Source organism: Aquarana catesbeiana, linkage group LG01 (assembly GCF_042186555.1).
Source record: "Aquarana catesbeiana isolate 2022-GZ linkage group LG01, ASM4218655v1, whole genome shotgun sequence".
Classification (NCBI taxonomy): domain Eukaryota; kingdom Metazoa; phylum Chordata; class Amphibia; order Anura; family Ranidae; genus Aquarana; species Aquarana catesbeiana.
Window position 1 is genome coordinate 577,460,536 of NC_133324.1, and position 18,397 is coordinate 577,478,932.

General features: G+C 38.7%; 1 protein-coding gene across 3 annotated transcripts in view; it reads right to left on the minus strand.

Annotated features, from left to right (window-relative positions):
* Positions 1–18,397, minus strand: part of EPHA5 (EPH receptor A5) — a 539,960-nt gene that overhangs the window by 41,950 nt on the left and 479,613 nt on the right. For all 3 annotated transcript variants that reach the window (XM_073597764.1, XM_073597756.1, XM_073597752.1), the window contains exons 8-9: positions 14,045–14,150; positions 2,602–2,669 (exon numbers count right to left, since the gene is read on the minus strand). In XM_073597764.1, coding sequence (XP_073453865.1) covers positions 2,602–2,669; positions 14,045–14,150 — 174 coding nt within the window. The remainder of the gene's footprint in view (positions 1–2,601; positions 2,670–14,044; positions 14,151–18,397) is intronic.

The window sequence follows — 18,397 nt, forward strand, 5'->3', positions numbered from 1 at the left end:
AAAGAAGAAAAAAAAATCCTCCTGGCATATATTATCTCTGAAAGGATTAGGCAGTAAAAAAAGAAATGCTAATCAAAGGCAACTCACCATATGTGATTCCTTGTCCTTAATATACAGTATACTGCTGTTTAAAATGCAGTTTTGCCCAAATAACTTTTATCCAATTTTGGATTAACAAACTTACAGGTCATAACAAGAAAGCACTGTGGTTAAACCAGGATCTGGAAAGTATTTCAATATCACAGCCTGTGATCTTTTGTAAAAAAAATAAACACAATGGGTGTGGTTTACTAAAACTAGAGAGTGCAAAATCTGGTGCATAGTAGTCATTCAGCTTCTAATTTCAGCTTGTTCAATTAAGCTTTAACAAAATAACCTGGAAGCTGATTGGTCTCTATGCAGAGCCGCACCCGATTTTGCATTTTCCCAATGTAAATTTAAAATCATTCTGTCACTTTGACAATTTAGTGCAAAATAACAGGTCCTCGTTATAGCCCACCTCCACTGATACTTATACTTACCTTTATCATTTCACCCTACCCCCCTTCCAACCCATTCACCAGAAGCCCTATGAAATGCCCAGTAAAATACCCAGTATGGGGGTATATGTAAATTTCCCTTCCTCCCCTTTCCACCTGATAAGTCAATTATCAGAGCCAAGCACTATGAAGGAGTAGGAGGGTGGTTCTTAGTACTGTATAGGGTCTGACACTGATCAGTAGGGAGCTATAAGGACTTTATACTTAAGGTTCTGGTAGGTGAACAGCACAGATATAATTAGAAGCAGAGGAAGTGGACTATAAAATCAACTTGTTACTTCACCTTTAATTAGCAAAGTTACAGTTTACTATTAGCAATAACAAAAGAATAGTTCATTTAGTACATAATATTACTCAACAGATCTCAATGATTTAATACAAAAATTATCAAATGTCAGAAAGTAGCAGGATTACACATCTTTAGAAAAGATGAGGGGTCTGCAAAAAGATCCCAATGCTTTAATAAAACAATTATCAAATGTCAGAAAGTAGCAGGATTACACATCTTTAGAAAATACGAGGGGTCTTCAAAAAGTCTCTGCACTTTTTTATATTTAATGGAGTTAAAAAAAAGTGTGGAAAGTTTTTGAAGAACCTTCGTATACTGGTGTTACCATACAATATTTTTGAAACATCAAATATTTTTTGAACTGGACACCCAGAAATGGAAGCTCTGCTTATCTGCCTCCTCCCCCTCTCCGATGCCACATTTGGCACCTTTCGGGGGGAAGGGATGCGGGTACCTGTTCTTGACCACAACCACGGCCGCAGCGAGATCACCTGGAAGTTTGGCCCCCCTCCTCCTTCCCCCGACATCGGGCCATTCAGAAAGCACAGCGTGTTTCGCACATGCGCTGTAGGGAACCAGCTGTGAAACTGTAAGGCTTCACTGCTGGTTTCCCTTAGAAGCAATGGCAGCAGCAGCACCCGAGAGCTGATGGAAAAATGGGCTGGGGTGCTGACATTGCGGGATCCTTGGACAGGTAAGTCCTAATATTAAAAATCAGCAGCTACAATATTTGTAGCTGCTGATGTTTATTTTTTTCTGAAGGAGGTTGGACCTCCTCTTTAAGGACACCCTCAGAGACAAATTAAAAGCAATTCACATATTATTTTACAGGTAAACACATGTAAAATTGTATTTTAAGCATTAGTATTGGTATTATTTCACATCCTAATTGTAATTGTGGACTTTTACTACATTTCATAAGACAAATGTATAACATATAAGTAACAAGTAATGGAATCCTCTATAGCTTTTGAAAATTTGTGATGATTCATGTGATATTGTATACATTATCAAAAGTATGCAATTCACAAATAAGTCGACCTAAAGCTCACCTTACACATTACAATCTGTCTGACCATACAATCTTTGTGCAATGAACGTAATATGACAATCTATGTTATCTATCCAATCAATTTGTATTCAATCAAGCAGATCCTTGCACTACATACTTGTTGGTAGATCTAAAGGAGGTTGTACAATCCCATTTAATGTGTGTGGTTAGCCTGATTAGGTTCATCAGCAAAAACGTGTTACACAAATCACAAACCAGGGTTGAACTTTTAGAAGAATAAATGAATCTATGTCTTAGAAAAGAATGGCATTTCTCTTTACGACTAAGCAGTCTTCCTGCCAGGTGTCCACATCAACATCCAGACTGGGTGAGAGACATGAGAAGTAAAGCTGAATCATGTATACCAAATTGTAAAGAGACTGATTTAAGTTGGCTACTGTGTCCAAGTAAGTGGACAATGCTTTGCAAAACAGAACATTTTTGCCCACGCACCTCAGAACTTTTACTTTGTAGATTGTAAGCAAGATAAACTTTGATGTTCTATCCTAGATGTCATATAAATACTTTCTAAAGCTACTGAGGAGTGTATTACTTGTTGCAAATATATATTTGTCTTATGAATGTAAAGTCCATAATTACAATTAGAATGTGAAAAAAGGGTATTATTAGGATGATGATGATTATGATAATCTTTGCTCCTATTACGAAAGCAAAAATTGAATCATTTGAATACATGTAAGTGACAAAGATATGATACTTACTGTGCCCATTATGAAAATGCATCTTTTCCTCTTCTGGATCCTGCTTAGCTTTACTATATCCACATCGCCTGTAACGAAGACCATTTTTGATAAATTTAATGAAAAATAACAGTTTTTCTTATAACTAATGACAGCATCTATCCAAAACACTGTCATCTGATTACACTGCCTGTAATATGCCTGTATATGATCTGTAAATGGGAAGAGTCTGATCAGTCACATGATTGTCACCCCCATTCACAGATCATGTTACAGACAATTTAATCATTGAAATAACTTTTCTCAATGGAGGGGGAGGAAAGAGGGACATGTCCCCACCAGATCACCTTTAGTGCAGCTGAGCTCAGAGACCCGAAGTTGTTAACTTCTACAGCACCAGAACTTCAGCAACAGAAAGAGAAAAGAGCAGCCCTGCAATTGAGATTTCTACAGAATCCAGAAGTTTGCAGCCTGCAGGTATAGTAATGTAACTAAAGCTGTAGAAAAAATGTTTTGTTAAACTAAACTCGAGCTTTAAAAACAGGCTAGTGCCAAACATTTTTGAATAGAGTAGAGAGGGGTCATAATATCTGTCAGGTTTTTATTGAGGACTGTGTCCCTGACCCTGATGTCCCCCTACATCCTATCCAGATTACACATTTGGTTGGAATTTGGATTAATAAGGCCTACAGTTAATACAAAAGTAAAAGAGTAAATTTGCAAAATATAAAGCTAGTTTAACTTTTCATTTTTTAGCAAAATCCCAGAAGTATGCTTTTTAAAGTTAGGAGACAGTTCTCAGCATTTGTATTAATTTTCCAGTAGAAAGCAGGTTGGTGTGTCTTCTGCTGAATCACATAGTTTTGGCTTTTTGACAAACAAGTTTATCTATCTATAGGCAGGTCTGTACTCCCCACTGTAGGTGGCATTAAACCAAAGCGCCAATACAGTAGGGGAAAGAAGTCGTGGGGAACTTTGTTACTCTATGACTTCCTGCAGTCACCAGGAGAACAGCTGTCTAATTGGACGCTGGGGCCCTGCACAACCTCTTAGAGCCGTCTTGGGTGAGGGCAGAGCTCATTTAATCCCCTGGCCCCCTTACTTGGCAATCATTATGCGACTGGTTAGTGTAAGGACAGTTTCCCCATCTGTCAGGGACAGCGCATACCACAGGGAGAAGTTCCAGACGAGTAGGGAAAGTGCATGCAATATGCTATCTCCATTTAGGAAGCCTCCCGTTTTTGTTGGACTGGCCAGGCTGCATTCCCTCTTCTAGAGGCAGAAGCTGTGAGCATCTCTTCAAGTACAGAACAGCTGTAACTATTCCTGTAAGTGATTAGGGATGAGTGTGCTCTCCCACCGAGCCTGATTGTACTCAGATGTAAAGTTCTACAATATACAGTTCATATTATTCAGCGTATGTGTGATTCTTGCCACCAGCTCACCACACTGCACTCTGTTCACAAATCAGTGCTGTATTTTTTTTAAACTACATAAACTCTAAGGAAAGACATTTGATAAAATAGATCACAGATCAGAATAAGGGGTCAATCCAGACCCCTTACCAAGTGATCAGCTGTTAGCCAATAACTGCTGATTATGTGATGTAAACAGAGTCGGTTATCGGCTATTTTTTCTCCTCACGCTGGTAGGAGGAGAAGAAAAAAGACGATCACTAGTGGCTGTGAGAGGGACATCAGTCCCGATCATGGAGAGCCTCTGCAAAGGCTTCTGTGCCACCTACCAGTGCCCACAGTACCACCCATCAGTGCCCACGGTGTCACCTATCAGTGCCCACAGTGCCACCTACCAGTGCCCATCAATGCCACCTACCAGTGCCCATCAGTGCCACCTACCAGTGCCCATTAGTGCCACCCATCAGTGCCACCCATCATTGCCACCCATCAGGGCCCATCAGTGCGGTCTTATCAGTGCCCATCAGTGCCGTCTTATCAGTGCCTATCAGTGTCGCCTTATCTGTGCCTGTCAGTGTCGCCTTATCTGTGCCTACCCTGTTTCCCCGAAAAATAAGACCTAGCGTGATTGTCGGTGATGGCTGCAATATAAGCCCTACCCCCCAAATAAGCCCTAGTTAAAGTCCTTTTAGATCTTATTTTCAGGGTAGGGCATATTTTCGGGGGAAACAGGGTAGGGCTTATTTGGGGGGTAGTGCTTATATTGCAGCAATCACCGACAATCACGCTAGGTCTTATTTTCGGGGAAACAGGGTATCAGTGCCCATCAGTGCAGCCCATCAGTGCAGCCCATCAGTGCAGCCTCATCAGCGAATATCAATGAAAAAAAAAAATTACCCATTTGCAAAATTTTATAACAAACTATGAAACATTTTTTTTTTATTTCAGTCTTTTTTTGTTTGTTTAGCAAAAAATAAAAACCCAAGTGGTGATTAAAACCACAATAAAGCTCCATTTGTGTGAAAAAAATTATAAAAATTTCATTTGAGTACAGTGTAGCATGATAGCGCAATTGTCATTCAAAGTGTGACAGCGCTGAAAGCTAAAAATTGGTCTGGGCAGGAGGGGGGTTTAAGTGCCCAGTAAGCAAGAGGTCAAAAGCAGCTGCCCCTTTAAGTGTTAAAAAACACTTTCAATATGTGCAACTAAAAGTAGGGGCTAGCCCTTTTATATACAAATAGTGAACAATTACCCACAATGTGATAAGTCAAAAAATACTCAAATTCCATATACAGTCCAACAATTTTAAATAAAGAAGTCCTTGATCACTGTGATATTGTAAAATCAAATGTTTAAAGAGACCACAGAAGACACAGCATTGTAAAATTGGCCAGCAGCTGGACAATTTTAAATAGCACAACTAGGTTCAATATAACTAGAGGCGAGGAGAACAGGCCAGGGCTTTACTAAAAGAGTTTAGAGACTGCAGAAGATACCTCAATGCAAAATTGGCCAACAGCTGTTGTGTACAGATATTGTTTTTTAGGTGTACAGATCTGTGTACACAGGTTAGGCACACACAAAAATGTACTCTGCAAATTAGATGTAAACACACCCCAGTAAATCTCATTATAAGCTTTAAAAGATAATATTACTTGTAAAGGCCCATTACAAACACTATATTTTTTCTGAATGCAGAGACTGTGGAGAATAATTAAAATTGCACGTACCCATGAAATGACAAAAAACTTGGATACACAAAGCCTTGCACAGGCAATGCTTTAAAAGCACTTGCAGGTCATTAAAATACATACCTGACTCCTATCCTTGTTGGGGGCGTCCTCATATGGATGTCAAGTGGGACCACATGCAAACATGCCCCTTGGCACAGCACTTAGTCCCAATGTTGATGAGGACAATGGCCTCCTTTCCACAGCATTGGTCCGGTAATTATGGGGGTCTGCAGGCTGAGGACTTATCAGAATATTTTATAATAAAGGGGCCCCTAGGTACTGACTCCCACTATGTGAATGAGTAAAGGAAACATAGATCATCTGCTCATTCATGCTTATTACATTACTGAGAGTGAAAGGATTTAACAACAGAGTATGTTCAGCTAAAAAAAAAAAAAAAAAAGATTTTTTGGACACAATAAAGTTGTTTTACCATATGAATTCAAGCTGTCCACTTTGCAATGTGTATGTCCACTCTTCAAAGTAAATACTAGTAAGTTAGATGAACCTGTTTTCACTGTTAATGGCCAATAATGTGCAAGGGAATAAAAAAAATAATAATTTGCAAGCACACGATTGGTTAATTGACGAGAACACAGCTTCACCATATATAACAATGTTCACTTTACAAAATAGACTCCTCTTCTGCATAAAGTTTTGGTAAATTAACATTTTATTTCTTCCGAATTTTACACAAATACCAGTCTTTTTGAAAACCATAATATTGATTAAAATAAGAGGCAGATAAAATCGCTAAATACATCAAATCAACTCCCTTTACAAACTTTCTTTAAAAAAAGGGAATCTTCTTTTGGTTCAATATTTTTGTTACAGCAAGCTGGTTGACAGCATAGCTAACATATACTGTAGAAATCAATGTGACCTTTTCCCTGGTTTAGAACTATTCAGATGGAGGAGGAGTAGGTACGAAATCAGATACAGGAGCAGTGGACACACAAAGGAATAAACATTCAAATTCCTCATCAAGAGTTCTAACAGATATTAACACAGGGATGGGGACACCATAGAAGAAATGTTTTTTCTATTGTTATTATAATTGATTAATTTTGACATGTGACAATTTTAAAGCATGTGTCAAGCCAAAACTTCTTCTTCTACTTTTTCAGGAAGTGAGGATAAATCTCCATAATAGAGCCACCTCAATTAATTCTGACAAGAGTTCAAACCCATCTTCATTATAATCAAAAAGAAAAAATATTTTTGCTGAACATACTTTTAAATGCAAAGAGTGCTTAGTTTTTTTTTTTTTTTTTCAATGTCCGTATCTTCAGAAGGTTTATTATTATTAAAGTCTTCACTATTAATAACCAAGCTAATGTCTGCCTCTAGCATATTCACAAATATCTATAACTAAAGAGCATTCTTTGGAATGTGTGAGTTTTTCTAATACAATACAAATATTTTCTCCTTGGAGAAAAAAAATATCCCAAGATTCTCTAAATAAGCAGGAAAATTGCCAAGGCTATAAAAAGGCCTTTGTCACTGCTAAATGGTTCATAGTATATTATCTAAAGTGCGATTAAAAAGGCGGGAGAAGCAGCTTATTTTTCATTCTGGGGATCTCTGGAGGTCGATAAATGTATACAGCAGCATGTCACATTAACATACAAAATTAAGTCATGAAAACCCCAAAGTACCATAAAAACATGTCTGAACACGATGCACTGCATAATACTATAATACTATAGCAGGTTTATGTTGGCACGGCTGCACTGGTTCGGCTTCACTAATAATGCATGGCAGAAAACCTGTCCATGAAACATTATCTACCTTAGAGCTTCCAGATGTACTAAATTTACTGATCAGATAAACTGGCTATAAATTTGTCACTTAGTGAACAAATTATGCCCTGTAACGTCTGGCAAGTAAATGCTGGCTTTCTGAAAAACAGATGTGCTAGATTTTGAGGGAATGGCTTTCAGCCTGCAGTTCAACAATGAAAAACTTTTATTTGAACCCTAAAAAAAAGTGTTGCAAAAACTGGTAATCCAGCCAAATATGCTCAAAACCCACAGACAGATTGATAGATTTGGTCTGGTCAGTGCCATAGTAAATTCTGAAAGTTTTTTTTAAAGCTTGCTATTTGAGTCAGGAGACCTATCTGTTAAAGAAACAATAATAAGATGTCTTCACTGGATTTACATCAGCCTTTTTCCTTGCCAATGTATGTAGAAACTAGCAAAGACCTAGTTAGACCTCCATTGGGTGCTACCACCAGAAGTTGAGGCCAGTCTGTCAATTGTTCTATTCACATCAAAGGCACCTCTGCCCTTTCAGTGGTAGTCAGGTGCTTAAATGCTACTGGGGTTCTTTGCCTGCATAGGCTAGTTTATAGAAAAAGGTGAACTTTACTTTTAAAGTCCTATTAAACTTTCAGTTTTAATCAGCTAAATACATTCCAAGCACATCAAAACAAAAGGTTGGCAAATATAAAAGCTTGTCCCCCTGCCAGCATGCTGTAGAGAAGAAACATCACTTTGTTTGCAGAAGCAGTGATCTTTCTGCAGAGCTTCAATGCACCCCTTGCTGAGTCAGAGCAAGAGTTCTCCAATCAGATAAGCTAATGCTCCCTGCTAATTGGAGAGTTCTAGTTCTGAATCAGCAGAAGGGGTGTTGTTATTCTGTAAAGAGACTGCTTCCATACAAAGAGCAAGGGCCCTTCTCTATAGTATGCTGACAAGGGACAGCCTTTTAATTAGAACTGTGGCTGCTTTTAATGAAAGTGAACTGTAAGACTTTTCATGCACCTGGAATGTATTTAGTGAGTTTTACCTAAAATTTTCAGTTGGGCTTTAACCCCTTGTTCACATTGACTGCGACTTTGAAATTGTGTGACTTCATATGAAATTGCACAATTTCAGAGCCACATGTCAGTGTGACTTCGGGTGTGACTTAGAAGACATCATGCACCCGAAAATGCCAAAAGTAGTGCAGGAACTACTTTTTCAAGTCAATATGGCACCGCAAAGTCGGCATTGCACCGATTTGAACAGTGCGATTGCCGGCAATAGGTTGTGACTTGTCATGCAATTGTCATGTGATTTGACCTGTTGCTTCAATATGAACGAGGGCTAAAGATAGAATTGTTTGATTTGCTGCTGACTTGATAAAAGGGTGAAAATGTACATATTAGTAATATTTCTGTTTAGTCTGCTAACAGTGTTCTTGTTGTGGAAAGGAGGAGTATATTTGAAAGGCTGATGCTTACATATTGGATAAATGGAAAGGTTAACTTTAATTTAATAGCCAATATGATACTGATATATTAATGCATCTATGTAGCTATGAATCACTTTACAAAACATAAAGGGCAACTGTACACTAAATAAATTGTGTTCAATTGGCCATCTTCATTCTCTTCATCCCATATACATCCCTTCAGAACATTACATTATAAAATATATTATATAATTATATACAATAAATACAGTATGAGGCTCCATGCACAGTGGCTTAAAAATCGCTGCTTCTTCAGAAGTTTTGTGTTCTGCCTGTAGAAGCAGCTCAGTGTTATCCTATGTGCCCATGTACATTAGGACGTTAAGAGGCATATTTAGAGGTCAACGTTTAAAGAGGCAGAAAAAAAAACCCTTTTGATTCGCGTTTCTGATTAGAGCTCACTGGCAGAAAAAAATGTAAAACTCTCCTAAACTCATCTAAATTTGTGCAAATAATGCTCTATGTGAGCGTTTTTTTACGCCCAAGAGAACAGGTGTTTTTTTAAGCCCAGTGTGCATGGAGCCTAAGGCAATTATTAAATAGTGCTCCTGCTCACTGTGTAACTGGTTCAACTTTCTATCTTTCAAAATTTTTACTATGAGTCTGATAGGGTGAATTTATAACTTACACAATGAACACAACATCATAGAGCATTCTAAAAATTTCAGTTCCATTTCCATGGATATTGCTGACCACACATAGTGGCTCATTTGCTAAAGAAGTAAACAATTTCCACTTTGTAAAGTAAAAGTTTTTGTAGCACAGTGAATAAGGAGAAATTGTGTCTATACAATTATATGCACTTAAAAATCCTGTTTTTGTTATTTCCCTTGCCCATGGTTGAGTATTTAATGTGAAAAGCTTTACCTTTTCCACTAATCTAAGTGAACATTTATTTTCCCAAGTGGACATTCTCTACTTCTTTAATAAACCTACTTCATAATCATTATTAACCCTACATTACTTGTGATTTGGAAGGTATTTTGCATTTAAAGGATAAATATAGTTTAACTACTTCAATACCGGATATTTTCACCCCCCCCCTTCCAGCCCAGGCCAAATTTCAGCTTTCAGCGCTGTCACACTTTAATTAGACAGCCATGCAACACAAATTTGTATTATTTGTTTTACACAAATAGAGCTTTCTTTTGGGATTTTTTATTTTTTGCTAAATAATAATAATAAAAAAAATAACCTTTATTCATAAATTCTGGCCAAAATGCATAATGCTACATTTCTTTGGTGAAAATAACCCAAATCATCTCCCTTTTCTTGGTCTACCTGACCTTGACTTGGTATCAAAAGAGCCCCTAATTTTCCACTTCTTAAGTGTTTAAACAGTACTGACTGGCATATTCAAGGCTTTGGATATCTTTTTCTATCCTTTTTCATCTTTTGTAAAGTTTCATTACCTTGTTACGCAGGTCTTTTGACTGTTCTTTTCTATCATCTCATGGCCTGCTTAGTGCATCCATGTGAGAGCTAACAAACTCATTGACTATTTATACACAGACAATAATTCTTATTTAAAAAGCCACAAATGTGGGAAATTAACCTTTAATTGCCATTTTAAACTGTATGTGCCACCTTCTGTGTCTATACCAAGGTCAAACATTCCAGGGTATGTAAACTTTTCATCAGGGCCAGTTTGGTGATTTCTGTTATCATTATGATTTAAAAAGGATTGAAAAAATTATGTGATAATAAGTGGCTTTATGTGATTGCTAGCCATAAATAAAAGACAGTTTTTTGGCATGATCAGTCATATTTTCAACATTAATGCCAAAATTTCACAATTTCTACCAGGGTATGCAAACTTTTGAGCATGACTGTATATTTACTGTGTTGTTTAACCGTTCTCATGTGTGTACCTCTCCACTTATCCTATACTTTTATGGGCCGCGTCCCTGTCTTTGTACTGCATCAAGGTGCATCCTGTATTGTCCCCCTTTCTTTCAGGGATAATTCTTATTTGTCCTCTACCTTTGTATGCTTATTTTATTATTTAATAAAATGTTTGAAAAAGAAAATAACCCAAATCAGTGTATATTATTTAGCTTGTAGTCCACAAACTATAGTATATATATATACATATATATATATATATATATATATATATATATATATATATATATATATATATATATGAAAATCAATCCTGATGTACTGACACCCTAATTTCTTGAGGCTCAAATGCCAGGACAGTACAAATATCCCCACAAATGACCCATTTGGAAAGTAGACAGCTCAAGATATTTAGTAAGAGGCATTGTGAGTTTAGTTTTTGAAGTTTTTTTACATACTGTCACCAGTGCAGTACAGTCTCATCATATAACTGGTGTGGTGGTGATTAGGGACACTGACTGGTGACAGTATGTAAAAAAAAGAAAACAAGCAATAGCATTTTAATATGTTTTTAACTTTTAAAATATTTATTTTTTTTATCTTTTTAATTACATTTTTTAAATTCTTTTACAATCTATTTTTACATACTGTGACCAGAGCAATACATTAATACCATAGTAAGTCATTTTTTTTTCTTACCATTTTTCTTATCATTACACACCATGATTACTTATAACAGTGATAATCACCGTTATAAGCAACCATTTTATTCTGATTGAAATCCATTGATTTAGTGTGCACTATTGTGATTAGCAGTGATGGCTAAACAAATAGTACAGAAGGGCTGTGATTGGCCCTGTCTGTACCATGTGATCACTGTGATCAATCACAGAGATCAACACAATAGTACAAAATAATGAATGGCCATGAATGGAAGCCATCCATTGTGTATAATTATCATGTGATCTGCTGTGATTGGTCACAGCGATCACATGGTACCAGCAGCAGCCCAGTACACTGAAACATAGCCTGTGGGGTGTACACGTGGCTGATCCTGGGAGGACATCATATGACTTCCACCCAGGATGGCTCAGCCCCCACTGGGCCATCATTTTACAATAGGCCTGGGATGAAGCAGTAAAATAAATTTAAGGCTCAGGCCAGCTGTCTTCCACTACTGACTTCAGACCAATGGCTACCTCCTCATTCCAGGCATTCCAGTAAGAGTTTAACAGTTCATTATGAAAGGCCTATAAGAGGCCCTGCTTAGGCCACAGCCTGTAGAGGACGTCAACCAATGTTCTGAATGCAATGGGGGATGTACTGTATATATGAATGAGGAAAATAAAGATGGGCAATTGACCCCAATTTATTTAGTGTACAGTTACCCTTTATGTTTTGTAAAGTGATACATAGCTACATATATGCATTATGTCAATTTCATATTGGTTATTAAATAAACATGTTTTGCCAGTCAGATGAGGGACTGTGAACAATATTTGCACCAATGTTTTAAAATGTGTACATAGAATAAAACATTACATAGTGTACATAGGAAGAGATACTCTAACCAGTACTTTTATTTAGATATACCATATTCTGCCTACTAAATCCATATTGTATGCTAACCATCAACATTATATTAAAATGCCTTTCTAAAAAGCAGACATCATAATTAGATTAATTTATATATTTCCAACAATTTCTATTGCATGGCCCAAAAAATAAATAATCTCTGTAGAAATATGTACTCCAGAGATACGTAAATTCATTTTCTAACTGTGAATAAACAATTAGATTTCAATCATTAATGGCTGTGATTCCCTGCAAGCCGAGACCTAGTAGTTGCAATTTATGCAAATACATTTATATTTTGTCTTGTTCTGACCCCAATTATCTAGATAATTACTGGAGACTCTCTGGAAAGCCAAATTAACTGTTTACAGAGCATTCTGCTATAACTCGTTTGACCCTTAAAATGACAATGCTCCCAGAACTTTGGAAATATATAATCTTATTAGTTGGATGGAAAAACTAAGTGGTTGTAGCTTAATGGGAAATCCAAACTTATTATGAATTTGATTAGAAAATAAACATACTTTGGTCTGAAAATTAATGGAGAAAACTTAAATCTGCAGAAGCAGGGACTAGTTTTTATGGACTTTTCTCTTTTACCTCAACATATTGATCTGTGAAAAAATATAAAACCAACTGTAAGGATATTATATAAATGTATACATAACTATACACATGTTTATTAAACTAAAGAGAAAAAATATATATTACTGTATGTGTATTTTTATCATTATACCATTTATATAAGCTGTGTTAAAAAGACTACTTGATCCTGTGTTTATTCCATTTTATTGAAGCATTTTTGTAGATAATGCAATCAGTGGTGAAGTTTTTTGAATGCTTAGAAAACTGGGAATTAAAGAGAAGTTCTGTAAACTATACTGAAGTGTGCTACAAAAGATTTTTTATAGCGCAGTATACATATATTTCTGTATAGTGTTGTCAGAAATAAGGCTAAAACTTTGAAAAGCAATCAAAGTCCTTCCTTTACCAAAATTAATTACCAAAACCAAAGATCTAAAGTCCATACTGTTTGGCAAATTGGAGCTTCAAATCAGCACAAAATGTATAGTTCACAAAAAAGTCAAGTAGTAACAGTAACACATTACATTCCTATATGTCTGGCAAAATTGAGTACTGTCCGTGATATTTTTTAAAATTTATTTAATTATTTTTATTTGAACATACAGTTTTTCAGGACAAGCTTTCGGAGTATGTCCCCTTCTTCAAGGTCCAAGCAGTACTGATTCACAAAAGTTGTAGCAGAACATTAAAATGTAAAAAAAAATAATAATAATAATAATAAAAAAACACAAACTCTAAAGAAAGGAAAAAAGGAAAAAAAAAAATAAATAAACCTTAAAATAAAAAAAAAATAAAAACTAACAAACTAACACCTACAAATCAATGCATATGGAAATTGTAAACTTCAACTTAAAATAGGTAAAAAATAAGTTCACAGTTTAGGAACTGTTCATGCAGGAATGAGGAACATGTTCATGGGTTCACAAAACAATTCAGAAGTTGGAATATACTATTGGCCTATGTAAATGACAATGCCACATAAAAATAAGCAATTATCTTACATTTTGACTGAAAATTGACATTGTGTATAAACTGTAGTTTCTTGTTTCAGAAGCATGACTTTCTACATACCTTCCACTGAGAAGAAAACCGACAACTCCAGCAAGCAGAATAACCCCCACCGTGATAGACACAGCTATTATAGGAATCTGGCTCTGATCACCGGTTGCAGCAAATGCTGAGTGAATAGACAGAAAACAGAGATTACGGTTTTAATTTTACCCAGTACACAGGGGGATTCAGAGGAATTAGCAACTGCAGCTTCTGCAAAACTGTTTAGTTAAAAGTGCATTTATAGCGGTGTCATAAGTTTTTTAATGAATTTGTATATTTAAAGCAGAACCAAATGCCGGCCATAAATGGCTTCAAATTTAGCCGGTTCTGCAAAAAACATCCAAATTTCAATCCATCCATGGGCAGCCTAGTTGTACTGCAGTCAATCGATAGACAACCACCAGCTCAACCAGCATGTCAGGTTTTCTCATGCCATCCCTGTCAGCAGTGGCTCTGATGGCAGGAAAGCCTCCCACTGCGTTGATGGTGGAATCAAGTGATTTTAAGAAAACTGCATAATCTATGGCTTGCTTTAGAAAGATATCTGGTAACCTGTAAATGATACACTTTCAGTTGGTAAAAATGATCATATTTGCTACATACAAGAATTGGTGAACAACGGGAATTTCTATAATGTCACCATATCTGTTTACAGAAACATTTCTGCAATGAGCTTTTTGATTTGAAGGGAACTTTGCCATTATGTAAAACTGAACTCTAGGCAGATATAATACACATACATTAGTAACTGGACAACACAGGTATTAATTGTTTGTTCTATCCTCTGTTTTGTACACCCCTTGGATTTGCACACCTTAGACTTATGCCCTGTACACACGGTCGGACATTGATCGGATATTCCAACAACAAAATCCATGGATTTTTTCCGACGGATGTTGGCTCAAACTTGTCTTGCATACCCACAGTCGCACAAAGTTGCTGGAAAATCCGATCGTCCTGAACACGGTGACGTAAAACACGTACGTCGGGACTATAAACAGGGCAGTAGCCAATAGCTTTCGTCTCTTAATTTATTCTGAGTAGGGATGAGCCGAACACCCCCCTGTTCGGTTCGCACCAGAACATGCAAACAGGAAAAAAGTTCGTTCGAACTCGCGAACACCGTTAAAGTCTATGGGACACGAACATGAATAAACAAAAGTGCTAATTTTAAAGGCTTATATGCAAGTTATTGTCATAAAAAGTGTTTGGGGACCTGGGTCCTGCCCCAGGGGACATGGATCAATGCAAAAAAAAGTTTTAAAAACGGCCGTTTTTTCAGGAGCAGTGATTTTAATAATGCTTAAAGTCAAACAATAAAAGTGTAATATCCCTTTAAATTTCGTACCTGGGGGGTGTCTATAGTATGCCTGTAAAGGGGCGCATGTTTCCCGTGTTTAGAACAGTCTGACAGCAAAATGACATTTTGAAGGAAAAAACTCATTTAAAACTACCCGCGGCTATTGCATTGCCGACAATACACATAGAAGTTCATTGATAAAAACGGCATGGGAATTCCCCAAAGGGGAACCCCAAACCAAAATTTAAAAAAAAAAATGACGTGGGAGTCCTCCTAAATTCCATACCAGGCCCTTCAGGTCTGGTATGGATATTAAGGGGAACCCCGGCCAAAATTAAAAAAAAAAAATGACGTGGGGTTCCCCCTAAATTCCATACCAGACCCTTCAGGTCTGGTATGGATTTTAAGGGGAACCCCGCGCCAAAAAAAAAAAAAAAACGGCGTGGGGTCCCCCCAAAAATCCATACCAGACCCTTATCCGAGCACGCAACCTGGCAGGCCGCAGGAAAAGAGGGGGGGACGAGAGTGCGGCCCCCCCTCCCTCCTGAACCGTACCAGGCCACATGCCCTCAACATTGGGAGGGTGCTTTGGGGTAGCCCCCCAAAACACCTTGTCCCCATGTTGATGAGGACAAGGGCCTCATCCCCACAACCCTGGCCGGTGGTTGTGGGGGTCTGCGGGCGGGGGGCTTATCGGAATCTGGAAGCCCCCTTTAACAAGGTGACCCCCAGATCCCGGCCCCCCCCCTGTGTGAAATGGTAAGGGGGTACATAAGTACCCCTACCATTTCACGAAAAAAGTGTCAAAAATGTTAAAAATGACAAGAGACAGTTTTTGACAATTCCTTTATTTAAATGCTTCTTCTTTCTTCTATCTTCCTTTATCTTCTGGTTCTTCTGGTTCTTCTGGCTCTTCTGGTTCTTCCTCCGGCGTTCTCGTCCAGCATCTCCTCCGCGGCGTCTTCTATCTTCTTCTCCTCGGGCCGCTCCGCACCCATGGCATGGGGGGGAGGCTCCCGCTCTTCTCTTCTTCTTTTCTTCTCTTCTTCTCTTCTTCATTTTCTTCTCCGGGCCGCTCCGCAATCCATGCTGGCATGGAGGGAGGCTCCCGCTGTGTGACGGCGCTCCTCGTCTGACAGTTCTTAAATAACGGGGGGGGGCGGGGCCACCCGGTGACCCCACCCCACTCTGACGCACGGTGACTTGACGGGACTTCCCTGTGACGTCACGGGGAATGCCACAGGGAAGTCCCGTCATGTCCCGTGCGTCAGAGGGGGGCGGGGTCACCGGGTGGCCCCGCCCCCCGTTATTTAAGAACTGTCAGACGAGGAGCGCCGTCACACAGCGGGAGCCTCTCTCCATGCCAGCATGGATTGCGGAGCGGCCCGGAGAAGAAAATGAAGAAGAGAAGAAGAGAAGAAAAGAAGAAGAGAAGAGCGGGAGCCTCCCCCCCATGCCATGGGTGCGGAGCGGCCCGAGGAGAAGAAGAGAGAAGACGCCGCGGAGGAGATGCTGGACGAGAACGCCGGAGGAAGAACCAGAAGAACCAGAAGATGAAGGAAGATAGAAGAAAGAAGAAGCATTTAAATAAAGGAATTGTCAAAAACTGTCTCTTGTCATTTTTAACATTTTTGACACTTTTTTCGTGAAATGGTAGGGGTATAAGTACCCCCTTACCATTTCACACAGGGGGGGCCGGGATCTGGGGGTCACCTTGTTAAAGGGGGCTTCCAGATTCCGATAAGCCCCCCGCCCGCAGACCCCCACAACCACCGGCCAGGGTTGTGGGGATGAGGCCCTTGTCCTCATCAACATGGGGACAAGGTGTTTTGGGGGGCTACCCCAAAGCACCCTCCCAATGTTGAGGGCATGTGGCCTGGTACGGTTCAGGAGGGAGGGGGGGCCGCACTCTCGTCCCCCCCTCTTTTCCTGCGGCCTGCCAGGTTGCGTGCTCGGATAAGGGTCTGGTATGGATTTTTGGGGGGACCCCACGCCGTTTTTTTTTTTTTTTTTGGCGCGGGGTTCCCCTTAAAATCCATACCAGACCTGAAGGGTCTGGTATGGAATTTAGGGGGAACCCCACGTCATTTTTTTTTTTTTATTTTGGCCGGGGTTCCCCTTAATATCCATATCAGACCTGAAGGGCCTGGTATGGAATTTAGGGGGACTCCCACATCATTTTTTTTTTTTTAATTTTGGTTCGGGGTTCCCCTTTGGGGAATTCCCATGCCGTTTTTATCAATGAACTTCTATGTGTATTGTCGGCAATGCAATAGCCGCGGGTAGTTTTAAATTAGTTTTTTCCTTCGAAATGTCATTTTGCTGTCAGATTGTTCTAAACACGGGAAACATGCGCCCCTTTACAGGCATACTATAGACACCCCCCAGGTACGAAATTTAAAGGGATATTACACTTTTATTGATTGACTTTAAGCATTATTAAAATCACTGCTCCTGAAAAAACGGCCGTTTTTAAAACTTTTTTTTGCATTGATCCATGTCCCCTGGGGCAGGACCCAGGTCCCCAAACACTTTTTATGACAATAACTTGCATATTAGCCTTTAAAATTAGCACTTTTGATTTCTCCCATAGACTTTTAAAGGGTGTTCCGCGGCATTCGAATTTGCCGCGAACACCCCAAACTGTTCGCTGTTCGGCGAACTTGCGAACAGCCAATGTTCGAGTCGAACATGAGTTCGACTCGAACTCGAAGCTCATCCCTAATTCTAAGCATGCGTGGCACTTTGTGCGTCGGATTTGTGTACACACGATTGGAATTTCCGACAACAGATTTTGTTGTCGGAAAATTTTATAGCAAGCTCTCAAACTTTGTGTATCGGAAATTCCGATGGAAAATGTATGATGAAGCCCACACATGGTCGGAATTACCGACAAAAAGGTCCTATCACACATTTTCCGTCAGAAAATCCGACCGTGCGTACAGGGCATAAGAATCATTGTGAAGAAACACCAACAAATAGTAATTATAAGATTTACATACATACATACATTTTTATGAAAATAAAAACTTTCTGAGGGGGTGTGGCTAACCGCCGAGCTGAATGGCAGC